Genomic DNA, 24,688 nt, shown 5'->3' with positions numbered 1-24,688 from the left:
TAAACATGCTCTTAGGTCAAGCCCTAATCAAGGATGTAGTTAGAACACACAATTTACCTGGACAAAAGTACTTCTAAGAACATTAGGAACATTATACCCTAATATCCTGACTTGGAGTCCAAAATACAGAGGGGCCAATCTTGAAGAGATTTGTGGGAATGGCTTTTGTATGATATGGCCTAATATGATTTTATATATATATATGAACTATCAATACATAAAGTTCACAAAGTTTTCTTTGTGTAAAAGAAATACTTTGTGGCAAAGTATAACTAAAGGAGTTATATCCACTTAGACTAAAAGAGACAGAAAGAGTCCAAATTAAGCCTCTGGACCTCCAAATTTTTATGGATAGAAAAAGGCTGAAAAACTACTCAGCTGCCATCACAGACCCATTTCTTACTGAAAAGAAAGATGGTATGGAGGGCAGAACCAAAAGTCCAGAGGCTGGAGCTAAGAGCTGCTGAGAACAATTAATTAGGGGACCACTCCTAAGGAGCAGAACTGGATGAAAGATAAGGAACATTCTCTTTCTCAGAGTATGGGGAACTGGTAACACATATCTGCTTGGATTTCAGAATTGCTATGGACCAGTGACTGTGATGTGTTTTCTGGTCCCCCCCCACTCCCACTTTTTGAGCATCTATTGTGGTTATCCTCTGCCTGTCTCATCATTGTATGTTGATGTGTGTGGGAAGATAACATACTTTTAGTTCACAGTTTCCTAGAATAAGAGAAGCACACCCAAAGAACCTCATATATGAGATCCTGGACTTTGATTTTGTAATAAGGTGAGATTTTGAGCAGTCTTGAAGGGGAGTGAGTGTATTTTATATACGGGAGGGATGTTAACCACTGTGGCCAGAGGGAGGACTATGTTGGGCTATCAGCTAAGTGACTTCTGCCCCCATATATATACCCTTTTTAATGCGACTGCTGCTCCTCCCACCAGTGGTGTACTCTATTTCCCTTTCTCTTTGTGACTGGCTTTGACTGATAGCAAGTGGCAAAAGTGATGCTATGTCAGTTCCAGGTCTAGGCTTTAAAAGACCCACAACACAATCAAATAATGAGAAGCCAAATGTAAAGAGATAGGCCTGGCTAGGCTCCAGCCATTACAGCCATCTCAGCTGAGATGTCAGACAGGTGACTGAAGCCATCTTGGGTGTTTCAGCCCCAGCTGAGCTTCCAGCTAAATGCAGGTGCATCCAGTTGATACTCCATGGAGGAGAAAACCGACCCAGCTGAGCTCAGCCAACTCACAGAATCACAAGAAAAAATAATCATTGCTTTAAGTCAGTAAGTTGGGGGTGTGTGTCTTGTTAGGCATAAATGATATAGCCTGGAAGAAAGAGAAGATATGACACTGTTAGTTGCCTAACCAATAGTCATCCACAACTTCTTCCAGGCTGAAAACACTGTTCTGAGGCTCCCTGGAAGCCAGAGCACAGGCATATTGCCCGATTCTAGTCAATGGGACCTGAGAGGAAATCTGTTGGGTGGAATTTTGGAAAACATGTTCTTCCCTGATAGAAATAGAAGTGCACAGACAGAAACTGCCCTTGCCACTTCTGTACTTGCTTTTGGACATTTTGGGGAGATGATATATAATTAAGGACCATGCAGCCGTCTGGGAGCCACCTGTGGGGTCCTTGTTGTTAACTGGGGATAGCAAAATAGAAAGTTGAAAAGCCCCTGATTTCTTTTTTGTTTTTTTAAAAAATTGAAATATAGTTTCAATTTAAAAAAACAATTTATAATACTGTGTTAGTTTCAGGTGTACAGCAAAGTAAGCTTTTCAGATTCTTTTCCATGATAGGTTATTACAAGATATTGAATATAGTTCCCTGTACTATACAGTAAATCTTTGTTATTTATCTATTTTATATATAGTAGTGTACATCTGTTAATCCCACACTCCTAATTTATCCCTCCCCACCCCCTTTCCTCTTTGGTAACCGTAAGTTTGTTTTCTATGTCTGTGAGTCTGTTTCTGTTTTGTAAATAAGTTTGTTTGTATTATTTTTTTAGATTCCACATATAAGTGATATCATATTTGTCTTTCTCTGTCTGACTTACTTCACTAGTATGGTAATCTCTAGGTCCACCCATATTGCTGCAAATGGCGTTATTTCATTTTTTTTCTGGCTAATATTCCATTGTATATATGTGCCACATCTTCTTTATCCATTCATCTATCCATGGACATTTAGGTTGCTTCCATGTCTTGGCTATTGTAAATAGTGCCACTATGAATGTTGGGGTGCATGTATCTTTTCGAATTAGAGTTTTTGTCTTTTCTGGATATATGCCCAGGAGTGGGATTGTGGGAATCTATGGCAACTCTTATTTTTAGTTTTTTAAGGAACCTCCATACTGTTTTCCATAGTGGCTGCACCAAGTTACATTCCCACCAACAGTGTAGGAAGGTTCCCTTTTCTCCACACCGCTTCTAGTATTTATTATCTGTAGACTTTTTGATGATGGCCATTCTGACTGGTGTGAGGTGATAGATAGCTCATTGTAGTTTTGATTTGCATTTCTCTAATAATTAGCTATGTTGAACATCTTTTCATGTGCCTGTAGCCATCTGTATGTCTTCTTCGGAGAAATGTCTATTTAGGTCTTCTGCCCATTTTTTGATTGGGTTATTTGTTTTTTTTGATATTGAGCTGTATGAGCTGTTTGTATATTTTGGAGATTAAGCCCTTATCCACTGCATTGTTTACAAATATTTTCTCCCATTCTGTGGGTTGTCCTTTTGTTTTGTTTATGGTTTCCTTTGCTGTGCAAAAGTTTATAAGTTCGCTTAGGTCCCATTTGTTAAAAAGCCCTCAATTTCGTAAAGGTCAACCCAGAACAGCCTGACTCCAGAGCTCTGTTTACATGAGAAGTAAAATTGTATTTTGAAACACTTTTAGCTGGATATTCCATTACTTGTAAATGATAGACAAATGGACAAGCCTTGTGGTAAAACGGCAGGGGTCAAGAGCAGGACAAAGAGGAAGGATCTGCTCACTGATTGTCAAAGTGGTGTGTATGTTGTCAAAAACATACAGAATCGGGCTTCCCTGGTGGCGCAGTGGTTGAGAGTCTGCCTGACAATGCAGGGGACGCGGGCTCGTGCCCCGGTCCGGGAGGATCCCACATGCCGTGGAGTGGCTGGGCCCGTGAGCCATGGCCGCTGAGCCTGCGCGTCCGGGGCCTGTGCTCCGCAACGGGAGAGGCCCCAATGGTGAGAGGCCCGCGTACCGCAAAAAAACCCAAAAAACAAAAAACATACAGAATCACCTGTTGTACCTGTTTAAAACACATGTTTCTAGGATTAGTTCAGGTACAGATTCAAAGTCTCAGAGCATCAGTGGGGGGTAAACACTGGGAATTCACATTTAAAACAAACTAAAGATTCTTAAGCATATCCAAGTTTGAAAAGAACAAGAGTCTGTGTTCTGAAAGAGTGCTTTTTGAGTTTAAGCATTCAAGAAGTTCCACAAGGTCCAGAGGATGTCCTAAGAATGGGAGCCTGCAACAGAGGACACCATAGATTGTTGGGATGAGGCTGTCATGGAAATTTGGGACTAGGACACTGACATGCCCAAAATGGTGACAGAAAATGATGTAATAATCAAAGACTGAACCCAGTGCCAAACTCTTTGGTGCCTGTGGGTAAGAGGTCTGAAAGTAGTGGGCTGTTTTCAACAGTGGGAAGAGATGTTGCCTCCTTGGTATAATGCCTTTTTCACAGTTATAATAGTGTGAGCTCTAGAAAATGAGAATATGTTTCTGATTTAAATTGTCTGTTTTATTTGTGTATCGGGTTATACCTAACTTAAGATTCTGCACTACAGTGTTGCTAGCAGATACTGTGAGAATGTTTCAAGCTCTCTATTTGGTTGAAATACATTTCAAATTGCTCCAAGTTTATGAATATAGTACCTACCTGTACATGGGGCTTTAAAAACTTGAGGGAAAGGAAAGAAGTGCCTATTCTTCTCTCCTCTGTTACTTATTGTTATTGTTCATTGAGAAGCTAGAGATTACATGGTCATTGTCATCCCATAATCATTTGAGATGTGTCCTAAAACGTAGCTGAGCAATTCATTTTAAACAGAGTTTCCATGTGAGTGCAAAAAACTGGCATATGAAGAAGATGTAATATTCTGACTTGGCGGGATTCTACAATTTTTTCTCGTTTCTCTGTAATTCTTGTAGGGATATATGGCCCTCTACCTTTTAGGCAGTAGGAGCCCGAGTTGCAGGAACATTCTGACAAAATCTCCATTCAGCATGAGAGGGAAGCAGAGCCCTTGACAATGTGCTTATTTAGCATCAGAAATGACTGAGAGATGGATGCAACTAAAGCTCACTTCATCCAAAATACAGATTGACATGCAGACATTAAATATGTCATGAATTTTTCTTTTTTCTCATTACAGAGAAAGGAAATGAGGATGATGTCAAGGATTTTGATGACACTATTTGCTGAGATTTGCAACATTCTGGGAGGAACAGGTTTGTGATAGAAAATCCTGAGTTTGGTTTTAGATGTTACGTTTCAGATGATTGTTGGACAGCCAACTAGCAATGTCAGGTGGGCAGTTGGACATAGTGTCTGAAGTTCAGGGGACTGATTGGGGCTGATGACATCACTGGAGGAGCCCTGAATAGTACGTAAAGCCATGGCACTGATGCTCGTGTAGATGGATCCTGTGGATAGAGCTCCAGGGCACTGCAACCTTTAGAATCCTAGAAGAGAACTGCTCATCAAAGGGAAAGAATGGAACATAGCCAGTACTTTCATCCTCAAGAAAGCCAAAGCCAATGTTTTTGGCTGTCTGGCTTGACTGAAGCTTGAAAAATGGCAACTTGCCCCTTGCAAATGTCCTAAGAAGTAGCCACTGCCTTGGCCTATCGGCCCTGGCTTTCAGTGAGCTTTTAAAATGCCAACGAGCTCTTATTGTGTTGATTGCCTGACAGCTGTGAATACAAGATGCTGACTCCAGAACTGCAACTCATTCTGCAGAGGGCACCAGCCTTCCCCACTAATGACCGCTGAGCTGAGCCACCTGAAGCCTGAGTGAGGTTTAACAGCAGCTGCACTTCTGCTCCAAGAAACAGCTGGCTGCAATCAGATCACACTGAGGCTCTTCCCCACGTCACCTGGAAGCTTGGGTATTTGTTTTCAGAGCATTAAACAGTAAGAGTCCTAGCTTAACTGGCACACAGGCGCTTTGTGTCTGAAAGGGATTTGGCTAGGTCTGTGGTCTCCATCCTCGGTTTTTTGAAATCTAAGTTTGAGCAGAGACCCTTGAGATGCTCCTGCTACCATTAGCTCTTCTGTCTGACTTTGCAGTGTGACGAGGGGTGAGGACAGAAAGAGAAGTGGCTGCCTATCAGAAGTTACTGGTTAGGCACTAGCATAGTGGAACTAGATTCACAACTCTATGAACTTTATTTCCTCTCCCTAACTTTTTCTCAATACAATTATTCTGGCCTTGTGTATATAAAAAATAAGCCTGCTGATTTACTTCCCACTCTGGCTCCTCCTCCAGAGAGCTCACGTTCACAAGTTGTCAGCTCCCTGTTAATACACTGCTTAAAGCGGAGGACTCAGCTCTGGCCGAACATTGCAGTCACCTGGAAAGCTTTAAAAACTCCTGAAGTCTGGTCCCATCCCCCAGACATTCCAATTTCATTGTCTTTGAGTGTAGCCTGGGCATCTGGATTATAAGCAAACTCCCCAGGTAACTCTAATGTGATTGAGAACCATTGGCCTCCAGACTCTGTGCTTTCCAAATTAACAGCTAATTTCATGAATCTCAGTTATCGCGAGAAAGTGAAGGCTTGACCACCCCCACCCTCTCACGCCCGCCCTGGCGCGGGCTCTCTCTATTTCCAGGTAACGCTGCATTAGCCTTCAGGAGAACAAGCCCTGCTTCTTGTGATCTCTCTCCAGGGAAAGTCAGATCCAGGCAGAGACAAGACTGCAGAGGAGCATCCTGGGGAAAAGTAGGACCCTTAATACTTACAGCATGGAGGCACCTTCCTTTAACATTAAATTTGTCAGAACGAAAATTTGTCTATGTAAACCAGGGACTTGTCTTTGGCGTCCTCTCAGGGCTTTTGGGAACTGAGTTCTCTATTACCAGCTGCATATAGTTCAGCTAACTGTTGGGGGCATGCAAGCAAGGTTATAAAGCACGACCTCTGCGCTCCAGGAAAGCCCACTGGGAAGAAGGTGGAAAAACAGAGGGTTATACCCTTGCAAATCAAAGTGCGTTCTGAGGATCAGCGGCGTTACCTGGGAGCTTCCTAGAAACAGTGTCGGGGGCCTCATCCCAGACTTGTTCAATAAGAATCTGCATTTTAACAAGATGCCCAGGGGGTGAGTATGCAAGTCAGTGTTTGAGAAGCGCTGGCCTATATTTTGGCGGGTAACGCAGTGCGCAAAATCTCAAGCAACTGTAGGGACTAGGTGGAGAGAGCCACTTATTCCTCTTCCTGGACTGCGGTCTTTTTGTAGTAAGTGGCAGAGGCAGAAGGCTGGCGGGCCAAGGTGCTGGACTAGGTCAGGGCGGCTCCGCCTGCGCGCCCCGCCTCCCTCCTGGGTCTCTGCCCAGCGCGCGGTTGCTGTGGCAGCGCCGGACGCAGCCAGAGACGCGGCTGCCGCGGGCTCCACCTCCTCCCCCAAAGGCCTCCCCGGACCCCTGGCTCGGGCCCAGCCGGTAGCTCCGCCATGCCCCGGGGGAGGCGCGGCGGCAGGGTGAGCGCCCTGGAGGGCTGCCGGGAGGAGGAGGCGCCCCCGGCGGCGAACGCCGTGCCCTCGGTGCTGTGGGCGTCAAGGCAGCAGCCAGAGTCGGCGGCCGAGCTGATTCTGCTCCGGGGCATCTTCGAGATCCGGAGGGACAGCTGCGACGTGGTGCTGAGCGAGCGGGCCCTGAGGTGGCAGCCCATCCAGCCCGAGCGCCCCACAGGTGAGTGGTCCCAATTAGAAGGTCCCAGCGTCTTCGACCCCCGCGGCGCCTCCTCGCTCTCCCGGCCCCACACCCTCCTCCCGGCACAGTCCCTCCGCAAGCTCCGCCTCTGCCACAGCGGGCTACCGCGTCCAGAAGCCGCCGCCTCCTCCCTCCCGCCAGGGGGCGAGAACCCGCGCCGCCCCCAGAGGCCTCCCGCTACCTGTCCCCTCCCAGCTGGCTTTCCGCCTGGGGTGCCATCCGGGGACCTGCGTCACACTCTGCTTCTGCTCTGTGACGCCGAAGAAAGAATTGAGCCCCGCAAGGGGAGGTGTTTTCCAGATGCAGGAAGGTCACCTGCTCCTCCCCTCCAAGTTGAAGTTTTACTCCGTCAACTTCTGACGGTAACGCTGAAAGTATAAGCATTTTACCGAGTATACCTACACGTGGGTTTCAAATCCAGCTCTCATTTTGCTGACTTCTGAAAGTTTCACCCCAACTTTTGGTCTCTCTGGACTTTTCTATCCCTCACATTCCTTGCCATTGTCTAGAATCAAGTCTAAAGGTCAGTCTAGAAACTTTTGGTGTTCAATATTGACTTTAGAATCATCTTGTTGTTTACGTGCATTTGCCTTTTGACCTAAACCTTTATTTAGAAAGTGTTATAATTCTGTACAATAGAACTATTTCAAGTCTTAGAGATGATTTAGGGGAAAACCTTGGGATGTGGTACACGTCCCCTCTAAATGCTAACTTATGAAATTTTAAAAAATGCCTTCCCCTGTTGGAAAACAAGACACAATGCGCTGTTTACCTCAAAGAATAGAAAAATGTCACTGTTTTAAAGTTTTGTGTACAAAAATCGAACAAAACAGACTAGTCAGGGACCCAGTGCTGGTTCTGAGTGGGAATTCTGCTTCTGCTGCAGGTGTCCTGCTGGCCCACTTAACTAAAACTGCCTTTGACTTTAATTAAAAATGTTTTCAGGTGTGTTGAAAACCAAGCTGTGGAGTATTTTCTAGAACCTTTGAGTTAAAAGCTAGGGATATGGACATAGAGTTATTCTGTTTAGTTTTTAAGTCTGTTTGAATTTGGGGACATAGAAGTTTACCATTAGAGTTTAAATTGGCCTACAAGAGCCGATTTAACCTACAATGAAGCTGAAATACTATAGGAATAAAAGGAGACATTGTGCAACGAGAGGTATTCAAATCAGTGTTGCAATACCGGTACACGAAAAGTCAAATAATGGCATGAAGACAAAAAATGTTCTTTTATATACTGAGTGGTGATGGAGGGAAAATAGTCTTAATTAGCATTCCTGGCTGTAGAGTTTAAAAAGACATCCCGACAGTTATAACTCTAAAGGTTGCAAGTGTTGATCTTTAATTTTGACCTAAAACACTTTGGTTTTCTTTTCCTTCATTTAGATATACCACCCTTTCTTTGTAACTAACACCTGGTATGCAAACCACTTTGGGCCCTGAAAATTGGAGGTCCAGAAGCCTAGCACCTTAGTAAGCACTACTATTTGTAGGAGGAACCAAGAGATGTTTTACTTAGTAAAATAATAAGAGTGGGAAAAGAAAAGGAGGTATTGAGAGATATGTTTAAATGTGAGAAATACTCTCTGATGTGGAATTAGCTTAGATGTGCGTGGTGAAAGACAAATGAAATTGGTCCAGAAAATGGAGGAAAAACTACCTTAAGGTTGCCATACTTGGGAGGACGTGGTGTGGGAGGATGTAGTGGAGGAGACCATGTCTGTTGCTCCTTGGCCGGTGCCTGGCTGTCCCAGGAAAGGGTAGGGGTGGGGTCGGATTGCTGGGCATTATTACATCATATGAGATGCTTGCAAGATCACTCAGTTTTTAAACCTCATAGTGCCTTAGTAGCTGTTTTGTTTTTCGGTTTTTTTTTAAAAAATAGGCTTTATTTTTAGAGCAGTTTTAGGTTCACAGCAAAATTAAGCAGAAGGTGCATATACCCTCTGCTCCCCACACATGCATAGCCTCCCCCATTATAAAAATTTCCCACCAAGGTGGTACCTTTGTTAAAACTGATGAACATTGACGCATCATTATCATCCAGCGTCCATAGTTTACATTAGGGTTCACTCTTGGTGTTCTGCATTCTATGGGTTTTGGCTTATTTCTAATGACATGTAGTAGGATTCTCCAGAGAAATAGAACCTTGAAAAAAATACACAGTACAATATATATTTGAGGAGATTTATTATGGGAATTGGAGATTGTGGGATTATGGAGGCTGAGATATGCCACTCTATGCCATCTGCAAAGTGAAGAACCAGGGAAGCTGGTTGTATAATTCAGACCAAATCTGAAGGCCTGAGAACTGGGGGGAACTGATGGTGTAGCTCCCAGAGACGGGATCTACATGAGAAGAGGGAAGATGTTCAGGACATCTGTTTTGTTTACTCTCAGCGCTTTGAAGAGTGCCTGACATAAACATTTGTTACGTGAATGAATTTGTTAATTGGTCTCATGAACTTTAGTTTTGCCCATTGCATTATAATCTGATTACTACACTGCTACTTAATAGTGACTTCTCATCACCTGTAAGAGTATCTCCCTCCCCTTTTGTTAAAGCATTAGAACTCTTTTTACAAAACATTCTTCAGCTAATGTTGGCTTACTTCTCCATTGTTAGCATCATGGTGAGAAGGTTCCATCTTGCTCAGCTGTAAGTTGGAAAAAGAAAGCAATCTATGACCAGGGCATAGATTGACCAGTATGTCACATCTGTAAGCAAACTGTATACAAAAGGGCATCATCCATTCAGAAAATATCTTCATTATTGCCTGCTATGGTGCCTAATGATCTTCCTATTGGAATCTCAAATTACAGTCATTTCACTTGTGGAATCGTATGAGTTTATTCATGTTAATTACCAAGTTAGCTCTCCGTGCTCTAGGAAAGAGAGAAACCTTTCGTGAAGAAATGGGAGAGGGGTCAGATGAGGATTTTAAGGCCAAATGAGAAAGGTCAGGCACGTCTGGGTCATGGGACCCTGTCTAGGCAGAGCAGGCCACAGTGTTGTTAGCCCCCTACGTGGTGCCTGGGACCAGGCGTGAGGTGTCAAAAATTGAGAAGAGACTCAGAAAGGGGCTATGGGCAGATGCCATAGACCAATATGTGTATTTTGTCATTTAGCCCTTAGCTTGTTGCTGGATCAGATATTTTCAGAGTTCAACATTTTCAAAATTATCACTGATGGCCTGTTGGCATTGTTCTAAATCTCAACCGAGGACAGACTTCTAGGAACGTGCGCTTACCAAGTAGTAAACTTCTGTTGGAAACGTTAGATGGAAGCAGAAGGTACAAGCATTTTTGTGTATCCCCAATGCAGAATCTGCTTACTGTACTGTGAGACCTGGTTATGAGATTTTCCCGTAAAGGAAAAGCTACTGGTAGGGAGAGTCAGTAATGCATAGCATTAGACTATGTTAAGTTCATATTTTAGTACACTTAAGAATGATTAATTTAGGGATCTCTATGACTGGAATGCCAAATGCCCACAAGTCTCTGTTATCTCACACTGGGCACCTTTATCACTTACTAATGAATAGCACCTTGAAGTATGAAAAGCACTACAGGATCCTTTACAGGCACCCCACTCCGGCTGCCTGTAATCTCCCATCTGGTGTAGGAAGGGTTTCAGGAGTGCACCAAGGGGTCTGAGGTCTTGTCTACAGCTAACGGGTGTAACTGACTTAAGGCAAGTCATTTAACTGCTCTGAGTGACAGTTTATTCATCTGCAAAATGAGGCGTTTACATTATATGATCTCTAAGAACCATCAACTCTGTGAAGTTGCATTTTAAAGAAAATACCTATTTTTATAGACTTTTGGTGTTAGGACATCATAATAAACCTAAGTTTTAATGATCAGCTGCCAGGTGTGTGTGGAAGACTTGTATTTTACACCAAAGCTTCACAGCCCTAATGAATTTCTAATTAGAAGAACCGCCTGGGAAATACGGGCCAAGTTTCTTGCTCCCCTTCCCTAGCTTCAAGACACAATAATGAGAGGTGAGCAGTCACCTCAGCACAGGTTCTGTCTTTGGAAAGGAAGAAACCACTTTCTGATAGAAAATAGTGGGATAAGGCTAGTCATGAGCAGATTTTTTCATGGTGGACAAAAGGACTAGCTTATCCTTTCTTCAATTTCATTTCCTCTACCCTCTTATTAAATTTCAGGGCAAGGATCTTACAATGTGTTCGATTAGCATGAGAATGTTATGTTTTAAATATTTTTAAAAATACAGTGAAGGTTTCAAATCTTAGTTATGGTTTACAATTCTCTTATTATTCTTAGACTTACTACCTCAGGTTATACCATTTCATGTTGTGTTTTTTCAAAGGGTTATTCCTACCACGACTTTGAGCTCAGCTTAATTAGAGCAGTAACCAGAAAAACCTGAAAAAGCTGGGCTTCAAAATAAGGTCTTGAAAGTGTTTCTTTTATAAGGGAGTTCATGATTTTCTTGTCCTTTAAGTTTATATAGACATTCATTTGCTGGAAACTTTGCAACGTGAAAGGTAATGTGGAAAAATGTGAAAATGAGAAAAAAACCAATCAATTTTAAAACAACAAGAGTTAGTGATTACATGGGACTTAGCAGAGCTGGGTCCATTCTAAGTATTAATCTGCCTGAGCTGTTTGGGAACAGATGTACGTGAAACAGATCCCAGGCTTCTGTTGTGTATATCCAAAGTGAGACATCTGTCGGTAAACCGTTGGTCAGAAATAATGGAAGCAGGGGTTAAACCCCGAAATGACCCATTACTCATGTGAATTATTGAAGGACTAATTACTCAGTAAAACATGATGCTTTGATTCACCAGTCTACATATGAAGAAGAAAAATACTTCTTTAAAAAAATTATTAGTGTATTCCTAAGCTGTCAAATTTGAAGGAATTTTTAAAAGCTGGGTGCAAAAAATCAAGCTTACCAGGCAACTGCATGTAATGTTTATAACGTTTTAAAACGCTTTGACAGGTCTGTTATCCTATTGTATAAATACTGTATAAAGCTCATACTGTATAAATATTAGCTTTTTCTTAAATTGGTCCACACAGGAAAACAAAATATAGAATGAATCTCTAAGCGTGACTGTTTAGTTAAACTCTCTGCACTAATGGAATGCTCTGTTCTGTCCAATACGGTTGCCACCAGCCACTTGGGGCACCTGAGGACCTGAAATATGGCTAGTGTGACTGAGGAACTGAATTTTAAATTTTATTTAATTTTAATAAATTTAATAGCCGTATGCAGCTAGTGGCGATCGCGTTGGACAACGTAGCTCTAATGCATAGACCCATGAAGAGTTGAAAACGTTTATTCCCTTTATTCCCAGGCATGGGTTTGCATCTTTATAGTAAGGTACAGTTTGCAGTAATTAATCTCAACATAGAACTGATATGACCATATAATCTGAGCTGCCGATTTAAAGATAAAACAACTGAGTCCAGAGATGCCCAAGTGGCAGAACCCTTTAACGTACTTTGTGAGTACAAAAACATGCTTTTGTTATTGTGAATTAATTGGCTGACAGTAAAATTGAAGTCTTGTCTGTTAAAACCATAGTCTTATTCCTCACGGTCATGATTTATTTAAGCTAAAATTTGGCAAAAAATCTGTTTCTTACTATAGGGATAGTAAATTTGAAATAACTGTCCTAGCTTGCGTACCTTGACCCCATGAAAGTCTGCATCCCAGTGTTGTTCATAAATATACCACAGCCATGTGGCACCATCTGAAGACAAACACTTTTAAAAACTGGTCTACTTTTGTGTCCCCTTCCTCTTGGTCTCCTCCACGTGGGGGTATTTGAGGCTGCAACTGGCACAAAAATATCCTCCTAGAAGTGGGGAATGGTACTTGCAATTGAAGGCAAGGGACATACAAACTACAAATCAGATAAACTGGATCAAGGTCGGTAGAGGCTGATCCAGATGGGATCCGCCATAGCAGGAGGACCTGAACTGAACTGCAGGAGTCTGAACATGATGGAACTAAAGAACCAAAGAGCCACGGCAGTAGATAATAGGGATCAACGGATAGGTTGGGTACACAGGAGGATGCTATTGCCTAGACCGGACATTTTTGTGCCCTCTGTAATTTGGGAAATTACATCCTTGTTTAAAGGGCCAGGGATATTGAATATATAATTGATTGTGATCTCAGTACTAGAATGCTCCTTTTTAACCTTATTGCTAATCCTGCCTAGTCCATTAGTTGACTAGGTTATTAGATTACATTTCAAATATTGACAAATCTACAAACATCATCAAAGTCCTCAGCATAGGCCTCTCTAATTCCTTCCATATGACTGTATTCCTGCCCGAATTTTAGAAGTACTATGCCAGTGATGGGGGTAGCGTATGCTGAGCAAGTGACTTCTGGTCGGGTATGTGGTGGGCAAAGGGAAGAAACTCTTGGTAGCCATGGCTTTTTATATGCTCTTGTGTTTTCCAAGATCAGTAAGTGACGAGTTAAAAGGGAACGTTGGGAGGGAAATGGAGTTTGAAGGAAATTAAACCTTCTGCTGACTTTTGGCATGTGAACTAGAAGTCGAGGACCCTTAGTATAAAGGATGCCAGAATCCAGAGACAGGCAGGCAAGCAGGCGGGCAGGTATGCATATATTAAAAAACACTTGGCATAGTGCTCTGGACTTATGGTAAGCCTACAGATACGTCTAAAATAATGTACCAGCTGGCATCGGGGAATTCCTATGTACATTCCAGGATTTTCATCAGAAACAGTGTTCTGGAAACTACTGCTGCTGCTATGCATCGGTGTCCGGTGTTTGACTGAAAATAGTGAACGTTTATTGATATTTACCCTGCCGGGTCCTATGCTAAGTGTCTTATCTTGTTTAATCTTCCCAACAAGACTATGTAGTCCAGACAGGATTTTTATTCCTAGGGCCCAGAGGTGACGTTCCTTGTCCAAGGTCATGCTAGTAATGGAGTTGCTGGGATTCCAAGGCAAGCAGCCTGACTCCAGAGTCTACACTGTACCCAGGAGGTTATGCTGTTTCCTCAGTCCAGTAAGAAAGAGTTCTCCCTAATGCCTTCAAGAGTCTGTGTGATGTCCGAGTTACTGACAGTGCAGCATCATGGTCCAAACCAAAACAATAAACCTTTTTTTTTTTAGTGGTAAAACATTAAAAGTTTTATTTTCATATCTAGAATAAGAGTTAGATAGTAATGCCTACCATCTCCACTATTAATATTGCTCTAGAAATAGCACATGAAATTTGACATGAGAAATGATAATTTAAGGGGTAAATCAGAATAATAAACCTTAATACAACAAAATCATCTGACTTCTTTCAGACCTTCATGGCAGTTCCACTGTAGAGAGCATGTTCCACTTCTCTTGCCACTTCTACCTCCTGAGTAAATGACCAAATGGGACAGACAAAGTTTTTGAAACCCAATATTTTTATTGTGGAAAACACCAAACATACCCAAATGTAGAAAGAATAATATAATAAGCCTCCATGTTCAACCCAATGAGTGGTGAGACTCTATGTGACACGTTGAGTTTAAACAATTTTCAAGGCCAGTCTTATTCCATCTATGCCCTACCCATATGTCCCTCTATCTGGAATAATCGGGAGCAATTCCTAGACATCATATAATTGCACCTATAAACATCTTACATGTATCTCTAGGAGATAAGGATTTAAAAAATATAGTACACAATATGATACCCAGTATAGTCACTATACCACTATTCCAATTTAAAATAATCCTCTTTATCCTTATATATTCAGTTAGTGTTCATTGTCTCCTGATTGTTTCTTTCTCTTTTTTATATAAATCAATGTTTAAATAAGGTCCATATTGCAGTTGGTTGCTATGTCTTTTATATCTTCGAATCCACAGATTCCTCTCCATTTTTAACTTTTTCCTTATAACTTATTTTCTGAACAAACTGGGTTGTCTGGACTGTAGTTTTTCATAGGAAAATGAAAGGTTTGTTGGGGGCGAATGTCTGTGAAAGATAAAAGGGGCAGGAAGCAGGTTGGGAAGGATAACGTTCAGACTGTGATGCCAGTCTGACACCTGTAAAGAGGGGATGAAGCAGGCAGGGTCAGGGAGAACCTCAGTCTATGGTGCTTATCTGATAAAGTCTTTGTTTACCTATGGTGAGAACTTGGGAGCAAAGATTGCTCATTAGGGGTCCTGTCTTAGGCAGAAATGGCCAAATCTAGTTGTGTTCAGTCATAGACTGGGGGCTGCCTGGGAAGAGTGAAGTTGAGGTGGATCCTGAAGGCACCAGTAGCTGGAGGCTGTCAGCTAACTGCATTCATTGCAGCAGAAAAGCAAGTTCTTAAAGGGAGAAATCACAGCAACCACAGCGACCAATAACGTTTATTACTATCATTATGAGCTCAGTTATTTAAATATATTTCAATTCACGGCAATGACTGTTCTTACTAATTCTCAGACTGCCCCAATTCTAGATTTTTGGACCAATGAGAACCCCCCCAGGCTGACTTCTGAGACCTTTTGACATTCTCTCAGCTGTCTCTATTAGCTTCTTTGCTTTCTGGAGTGGCAAGATATTCCAGGCTCATCTTGAACATTTTATGTCTATCATCAAGGAAGCCTAATTTTTAAAATTGACTAATGGTATTTAGAGACCACAGTTTGAGCACCTGTGTGCTCATTGCTAGAACTTCCCTTATATGGTCCTGTTTCCTAGGTTTTTCTGAAAGCAGAGCTAGGAAGTATGTATTTTTTTTTCCGAAAGAAAAAAATGCACCATGGAATCATGCTGTTATTTCCAGTAAAAGTTCAAGACCGAAAGGTTTTTACTTCGTCTTCTTGCTCCTACCCTTAAAATACTGTGTTCTGACTGCAACAATATCATTACTGATTTGCCTTATCCTGCAATAAATGTACATCACAGAATACCAACACCAATGCCACCATCAATAATATAATTAATCAGAGCTATTTAAGATCGTTCTGTAATATTTTGTTGTAGCTCTTAGGGACATACCACTTAGAGTATATGCTATGTATAGTCAAATTACTATGTCTTAAAGACACTTGGAATCATTCCTATCTGTGATGTTATGCCTCCAACTCAATATGCAGAATTATTTGTTTCATTTTTGCTTTTATTTTTGGGCATTGCTCTTTTTAATCCAATTTTGTTTTGTAATTATATAAAATATTTATATGGTTCCAAAATCAAATCAGCTAAACAAGCTATATCCTGGGAAGTATAATTTTTATCTGTGCCCCTTCTACCCTTTTTCTTCCTTCCTATTATTGGTAAACCTTTTTAATTTTTTTGGTTTATTCTTATATAGCAAACATGTACATATGTTATTCTCCTTACCCCACCCCTACCCATCTTCTTAAGTGCTTGGTAGTGTACCATGTATGCTTTTTGCACTTTGATTTTTTTGAATTAACAGTATACCTGGTATATCACTTGATAGAGGCATATAGCGAGAGTCATCATTTCTTTTTATATCTGCACAATAATCTATTGTGTACTATAGTTTATTGAACCATCTTTCTATAGAAAGACTTGGGTTGTTTCCAGTCATTTTTGCTATTGCAAATAGTGGTGTAACAAAAAAAACCTTGTCATGTTTTTTTTTTTTTAGTATATTTTTGGAATAAACTACTAAAATTTATTTTGGAATAAACTACTAAAATCCTAGAAGTGGGATTGTTGACTCAAGAATAAGTATCTATATAATTTTTTAATAGACTTACTTTTTAGAGCAGTTTTAGGTTCACAGCAAAATTGAGTGAAAGGTACAGAGGTTTCCCATCTACTTTCTGCCTATATAATTTTGCTAAATATTTCCAAGTTCCCTCAAAAGGATTGTGCTGTTTTGCTTTTCTATTGTCATTGTATGAGGGTACCTGTTTCTGTGCAGTTTCTTCAAAAGAGTATATTTTCAGACCTTGTTTTAAAAAACCAATCTGAGATAAGAAGTGGTATCTCGGCATAATTTTAACTTGTATTTTCCTCTTTAAATAATTCACTTTTTTAGCTTATTCCTCCTAATATTAGGGAGCAACTATTATGTGCTGGGGTATCTGATAGGTTTCAGGGATGCTACAATCAATTTGACACAATTTCTGCTTCAAAGTATTCACAATCTGCAGGGAGACTTATCAGCAAAATAACTAGGTAGTCTATTTTATGTGCCATTGAGGTATTACTTACAAGGCATTACAAAGAACCAAGGAAATGTAGCTAAAGGAGAAAATCATTTTGTTTGGGTGGGCTGGGGGGGAGGTCAGGGAAAGCTGCAGAGGGGTGTGAGGGTAAACTTGAATGTGGGCCTTGAAGCATGGTTAGGAGTTGGCAGCACAAAAGAATAAGGAAACCATTATAGGAAGTAATATTTTGGAAAAATCAGGAAAGAATGCTTTGACCTTTGTGGAAAATAAGACCCATAGCCTGTGGGGAGAGTGTATGTTCATGGGAGAAGATGATAGTCCTTTGTGTAAGTCAGTAGTTTGCGTAGGCCCTTGAATATCATGCCAGGAAGTTGGTGTCTTAAACTGAGGGTTGAGTAAAGGGTGGCAAAGGCCGAGTGTCAGAGGATAGCAAGTTTTTGTTTTTTAAAGTAAGTGAGTTTGGGTTTTAGAAAGACAACCATGGGGGTAGGATGGATTATAAATGGAGTCCATTTCAGTAGCCAGTACCCCAGAAGATCCAGGAGATGGTGTGTATTTGGCCGGGAGAATGGAGGGGAGAGGTGAGGCCAGGTGCAAAGGGATATTGTCAAAGATAGAACCTGGAGGATGTGGGGTTTGAGGGAAAGGGAAGAAACAATGGTGAAGCTGAGATTTTTAGCTTGGACAATGGAATGGATAATGAACACAGCTAAAATTGCTTCTTATTTTGCCAATCTAAGAATTATCTCACTTGAAATGTATTCTACCAAGAATCAAATATGCCAAGACTAGCAAAATGTTCAAACAGAAGGGAAATGCAAATCTTGAAGAATGCATAAGCTTGAGAAATTGCTCTTGAAGGATTATAAGTTGAACCCTGTCAAGTGTAAGATCTATGTTTTCCATGAGCCTCGGGCTCTCCTTCTGTGCCCTTTCTTACTAGGTTGGGGCTACTTTGGAAAAAAGTTTAAAGCTGTTTTCAGAAAACACTATTCATTAAAAATTGGTAAATAAAGTTATGATCTTTGTACAACCATAATGTTTAGGTATTATTGAAATATAAAAAAACAGTGAAATAATGTTAAATGTCAATTTTTATATGTATAAAAACTGTTTCTATATCATTTTAAAGTAAAAAAATTCATTTATTTCATGAAATCTTTTTGTCTAATGCAAATATAATATTTGTTCCAAATTAAACTTTCAAGCTTAGTAAAATGTTACAAACACATAATTCAAAGTATTTTCTAGTGCCCATCTGTGCAGGAAGAATAGGATCAATAAAATTGAACAACTGTTAGAGTGTACTGGTTTCCTTATATTTTAGGCATGTTTTCATGTACTGAAAGTGTAAAGTCTAGATAGTATGTTTTGTTGTGGTTTTCATTATACAGATGAAAACTTGTTACAGTTGAAATCTTGGTGAATATAATGGATTTTTGAAGTCCCATTCATAGCCCACTTATTTTAGATAATATTTAAATATTTAAACTAAATAATGTGGATACATTTTTGTCATGAGATTTGATTTCTAATACACTCATTTTAAAAGTAAAAATACATCCTTCTCTAAAAATCATTATTTCCGTTTCTTTGAATTAGCATTTTTCATATTTTGGGGAAAAATATCTTGATATCCTAGCTTCTGAATGGAAGACAAATCTATCATTTTCCATATTGTTTGAATGTTTTACACTGGGACCAAACCTACTCTGTTGTTGAGCTTCATGCCATGGAAACATCTTATGGGGGGACCTCTTTTACTCAAATCTTCTTGGTACTTGGATACTTTGTTAGGTGTGTACAGACTCACTTTGCATCCACTTCATCTGCATGGGAAGATAGGTACATTGAAATTCTAAGTGCTTTTTCAAATCTAAATTTCCTAGAGCACAACATGAGTCCCAACAATGTAAAGCTATGAAATGCCTTTTCATTTTGACTTTTCAAAGACCTTTGTTCATTAACATTTAATTAGCATCCGTTCGTTGTGTACATTGTATACTTCGGGGTGATATGACTAGTAACAAGGAATATTCTAGAGGATCTTAGACTTCTGAGATTGAAGCTGATAATACGCTTACTAAATTATGTGCTGCTTTACATTAAAAAGATTCAGCAGTTACCTATTTCTTTACTGAATATAGGACACCAGGTTGAAACCATTGATTTTGAAGTGAAGAATTCTTGGTCATATTCTAAACTAACCAAGTATTATCATTAGCTTTGAAAATAACTATCTTCAGTATTCTAGGGTAGACTGAAGAAAACCCATGTTGGAGGCCCGTAGAAAAACTTTAGTATTCTTATTTTGTTAATATTCTGCTTTTATGAGAATCTCAATAAAATCAGTTAAATGGAAACTCGGAAAATTCAACATACTGTCTATCACGTTCAGTTTACTGTTAAATAAAATTATGCCCTGGATATAACCTTCTAATTTTATTTTTTCACCTTAATGAAAGCACTGGTCATTATTGCTGCCACTGATGCTCTTTTGTCTGCACATACTGTTGCAACATAATGTGTTGTGCATTTGATACGGATATTACCATATTGCCATAAGGAGCTGCTATTATTTTAGACACCAACTGATTCCATGATAGTGTCAGATTTCTTTAACATATGCTTATGTTTTTGTACAAATGACCCCAAGAAACATCTGCTAGTTTTGTGGTGATATCTACAGTTTCTTTTTTAGAATTTGACCTGTCAGTCACTTTTTAATGTGAAATCTACAGTATTTCATTAGAATAAGCTCACTTTCTGTTTTTTTATTACTGATATTAATTAACAACATTTTGACTCAGCTTTATGACATAATTCAGAAAGTAATTGAACTGTCTGTGTACATTATTTTAAAAATCTCTTTTCATGACGTGTCATTGATACTTTAAAATAGAAAAGTGCCCTTTTAATGGATCCTTTAGCATCCAAAATTTTAGGTCCCAAATTGCTTTCTAATGGTTCTGAAATTATTCTTTCAGTTTTACAAAAGTGTGCAGTAGTTGTGGTGTATCATTGGTCCGTTCATATCCTTTGCTAATTGCTAATCTTCAATGGATGTGTAAGGGCAGACAAAGGAAAAGGAAATGAACTTTCAATAAAGTTATGAAATCTTTCCTCTAGGAGATTGGAAAAACGTTTAGAGAACATAAGCCAATGTTCTCTAATGTTCTCTAAGCCAATGTTACGGGTGGGATCCTTTCTTTTACTTGCTTTGGTATGACCTTGACTAAGAAGCCATGGTCACAGACTCCCATTGTCTGGAATTTTCTTTCCTGCTTTCCTCTCTTTCCTCAAATGTCTTTCTTAAGTCATAGCTACTTATTCAAAGAAAGCAATATGACCGTGTACTCATGGTACTTAAACAAACCCGGAACATCAACAAAATGAAAAACAGGACTTTGAATAGCAATATCTGTCCATGTTTTCCAGTGGAAAATATATAAATAGATTTTCCAACTCCTTTTATTGTATCAGAGGACATTGTCTATAAAATTTTGTATCACCTACATACTTGATAACCAATAAAGTAAATATACATGAGGTATAGTCCTTAATCTTGCCTATGTTATTAAGATAATAGAACACTCGGTTTTATTTTCTACTCATCTGCTTTCTATGTATCAGCTGTTGCACTCCTTTAGACTCGAAGTGTGTCATCATTTATATCTCCATGCTCATTCAGTAGCCCTTGCTGCTCTTATTCCCTCTTTGTCCTTTGGGTAACTTGTCATTAGGACAACCTTCTATCTCCTGCTTACCATCTCTTGGCTGAAACTGAGCTGATGCCCTTGCCAGGTACCTTAGGTGCTGGACCTGCCTGGGTTCAGCTTTGGCCTTGGTGATGTCTGTGTGCCTTCCATGCCAAAACTCAATTCTGTGAGGGGTGACAGGATGACTGAAAGCTTTAGTTTCAGTGATAAAGCCCAAATGAGGCTGTATTGAGTACCTAAATAGCTTTCTCTTAGGTCTGAAATAGGAGAGCCAGGAGCCTCAATGTCCCTTGAGAAAGAAAGATTTCCCTCAGCCTTCTGGGCTCAACACTGAGCCATTTAAGTGGGTTAGTGGGCTGGACCCAAAGGGGGTGTAATTTCCTCAAATAGTGTTTTAGTTTTGCTCTGTGTATCATGGGAGTAGAACCAACTAAGGGAAGTCCCTAATGACTTTTCTTGCCTCTTGTAGGGCAGGCCATTTACTTTAAGTCATGGCTTCTTACCCCTCTGACACCTCTACCCTATGCAAGGCACTGGAGGAACCATGGGGATGGGGGAAGACATTCATGAAAAGGGTTTTCAGGTACTGGGTATATCTGGAGTCCTATTTGAAGGATAAAGACTATTTAGCAATTACCATTTTAATACTTATCACTGCCTGTACTTTTTGTTGTTTTTAGTACAGAGAATTTTGTCATACTATCAATGGTGGAGTGGAGCGGGAAACAAAATGAAATCTATTTTCATTAACTTCGTATGGTGTCTGGTATGATATCATGAACAGGTGGGCTCATAATTGTTTACTTGATGCTCTTTTTAAGAAGTCAGTTATATCACGGGAAATTGAAGAATAGCAAAATTAATTTGTTGAAGCATTCTTTAGGAAATCTTGCATGAATGTTCACTAGAGAAACATGGGGCTTCTCCCTTAAAGACAAGGCTTTGTTTTGTTTCTAATAAGACACACTCTTTATAATTAAAACAAAATCCCAGTGTTAAGGGATTACTGTTTTAAATAATTGGATTTCTTTCCTTTGTTTCCCTGATCCCTGTATATAAGAATAAACCTAATGGTGTCTTCGGCTAATACATATTTCCAAATTAAATAGTTCTGTTAACCAATGAATCTTAATAATGCCTCTCAAAGTTTACAGATGATAATATAGAAACCAATGTAATATCAGGAACTTATTTTAGATTTGGGAAAGGCAAAGATACAGAAACTAATTAAGAACAACAGAAGCTGTGGAAACTTTCTTTTTAAATGATGATATATTGATATTCACAATAAGTTATTAAAAAATATAAACAAACTATTTGTATAATTTTATTTAACTCTGCCATCAAAATACTAAATTCAGTACCACATATTTTTAATTTCAGACAAATGCTTTCATGAAATGGTATTTTAATGCCCTGAAGATGGTTTAGCTTAAAAATGGTTAGGGTTAAAATGAAATAGGAGAAAAGCAAAATGTAAGTGTCTAGTTGTTACTTTAAGAAAAATTCCCAGAATAAGCTCTGTCCCCCTTTCTTTCTCTTCTCTTTTTGATTTCCATACTCCAGAGCCCTTTTCTGAGACTCTTAAATCATGTGTGAGTGCAGGAGAGGACAAGCATTAGGGTGAGTGGTAAGAAGGGGGAGCATTTTGCTTGGGGCAAACTCTTCCTCCATATGGGACTTTCTTAAAGCCCTCCCTCAGCCCCTTAAATCAGAACTTGAGCTCCCAGGCAGGAGCTGTGTTAGGAGCAGCATTAGCAGGAGACCGGGGGTGTGGGTGTGGGTGGGGAGGTGTGGTGGTAGATGAAGGGCCATTTTTCTAGTTGGTCACTCTTGGACTTTGGTGAACCTTTTCAAACTGACCTGTTTCTCCACTTAATGCTGAGTCAGTCTTGACCCTTAACTTTTCAGGTGTAGCTATGCTGGGTCCTCCTAAGTTTTGAAGCTCAAGGAGGAAGTGTTTCTAGTTCCAGTACAAACTTGTAAAGAACGAGTGGGAGCAAAAATGTCAAGGACTCTTGAGAGATTTTGTATTTGATCCCGTATGAAGGCAAAATGAAAAATATTGTAAGTGGCACTTTCAAATCTTACACAAGTTTCTCAGTTACCCTCATCTGTCGTTTCTGGGCTGCATTGCATCCCTTGCTATCTTGATTAATTCCCACCTAAAATAATTTAGTGTCCTCCTAATATAACTCTAGCATTCTAATTAATGATAACCTAAGTAATTATTTAAAGTTTTTTCTCCATTTGGCATTCAATAGTCTTCAGTGTTCACATTTGGAAATATTGAAACCTGGAAGGGAAAAAAGGAAAATGATTCATTTCTCTGTTTGCCATACTTTGCTTGATGTTGTGATAAGACAGAAGGTCACCACCTGGTGTAGAAAATTTAGAGATTCTATAGAGGAAATGAAAACTTAGGACAAGCTAAAGAAGGAAGGTGTATTAGTCTACTAGGGCAGACATAACAAAATACCACAGATGAGGTGGCTTAAACAACAGAAATTAACTTTTTTCTCACAGTTCTGGAGGCTAGAAGTCCAAGATTAAGGTGCTGTCAGAGTTGACTTCTGGTGAGGCCTCGCTTCCTTAGCTTATGGACGGCCGCCTTCTCACTGTGCCCTCACACGGCCTTTCTTCTGTGCACACATGGAGACAGAGATCTCTGGTGTTTCTTCCTTTCCTTATAAGGACACCAGTCCTATCAGACTAGGGACCACCCTTATGACCTAATTTAAACTTAATTAGTCCTTAAAGGCCCAAATATAGTCACCCTGGGGATTAGAGTTCAGCATATGAATTTTGGAGAGACACAATTCAGTCCAAAACAAGTGGATTTACTGTAGTACTCCTTTAGCTAAATCTTTTCCAATCCTGAAAGTGGGTTTTACCCCCTCCCTCCAAATTCCTGTTAACAGGTGAGGTTTTTTTGGTTTGTTTCTTTTTGATTTTTAATATAATAGTTAATGTATGGTTGGTTACATCAAATTATATATAACGCTAGGAAATAAGAATTGTTAGAAGAGTCAAGTGAGCTAAAACATATTAAAATGATTTGGAAAAAAAATTTTTTTTTTAACATTTTAAGTAGGTTTCCTCAACTCTAAATCTGTGTGAACTTGGCATATCTAATCAGTCTAAATGCAGGCCAAATAGCAATCTTAGTTATATAATAGTAAGCGCAGATCTCAAAGATTGTAAACTACATCTGAATACACTGATACTCATGAGTTTGCTTGTCCTAAAATTTTCTGAAAACATGATGAACTCATAACTTCAATATTCTTGTCTATGACTGCAAATGTTTGGTGAGAGATGACCGTGTAGGATTTTTTCCCCCCGTTTATTAAGGGCTTATTTCAGGTTTCAGTACTGAAATTAGTGTTCATTTTGTATCTTCCTGGTAAATCTTGCCAATAAATATTTGCATATTTGGAAGTTCTTAGGACTGTCATATTATTGGGCAGCCTTAAAAGGCCACGCAGAAAAGTGATTGGGTTGATACCGCTCTGCTTTATTTAAGTCTGAACAATCACTTTTGTGGTACAATCAGAGTACTGACCTACATTTGAAAGTGCAATGCTGTTCTGTTATCTAAATCCACTGTGCTATGAAAGGGTGAAATACAAAAAAGAGGTCACCATTATTATTTTCTCTGTTGTCCCGGAGTAAGGGGGTTTGTTTTTGGTTAGATGGTCTGCTTCTGAAAGATAACTGAAGTAGAAACTTCACTAGGATTCCTATATGAAATCATAGGAAACATAAATTGAAACATGATATAATAACCATGTTAACATTTAGCTAAATAAGGGCTGAGATGA

General features: G+C 39.7%; 1 protein-coding gene and 1 long non-coding RNA gene across 2 annotated transcripts in view; both read left to right on the top strand.

Moving 5' to 3' along the window:
* The first annotated feature begins 3,676 nt into the window (after positions 1 to 3,676).
* LOC125965049 (uncharacterized) lies at positions 3,677 to 6,381 on the top strand. Its single transcript, XR_007478527.1, has 4 exons — positions 3,677 to 3,725; positions 4,437 to 4,512; positions 4,978 to 5,197; positions 5,957 to 6,381. It is a non-coding gene; the product is annotated as an uncharacterized LOC125965049 (long non-coding RNA).
* Positions 6,382 to 6,657: 276 nt separating this feature from the next.
* Positions 6,658 to 24,688, top strand: part of CERKL (ceramide kinase like) — a 148,695-nt gene continuing 130,664 nt past the window's right edge. Inside the window, exon 1 of the mRNA XM_033423681.2 lies at positions 6,658 to 6,974. Coding sequence (XP_033279572.2) covers positions 6,737 to 6,974 — 238 coding nt within the window. The 5' untranslated portion in view covers positions 6,658 to 6,736. The remainder of the gene's footprint in view (positions 6,975 to 24,688) is intronic.

The sequence above is a fragment of the Orcinus orca genome, chromosome 7 (genome assembly GCF_937001465.1).
Source record: "Orcinus orca chromosome 7, mOrcOrc1.1, whole genome shotgun sequence".
Classification (NCBI taxonomy): domain Eukaryota; kingdom Metazoa; phylum Chordata; class Mammalia; order Artiodactyla; family Delphinidae; genus Orcinus; species Orcinus orca.
Note: the sequence above shows the minus strand (reverse complement) of the source record. Positions and strands in the feature narration are given on the sequence as shown.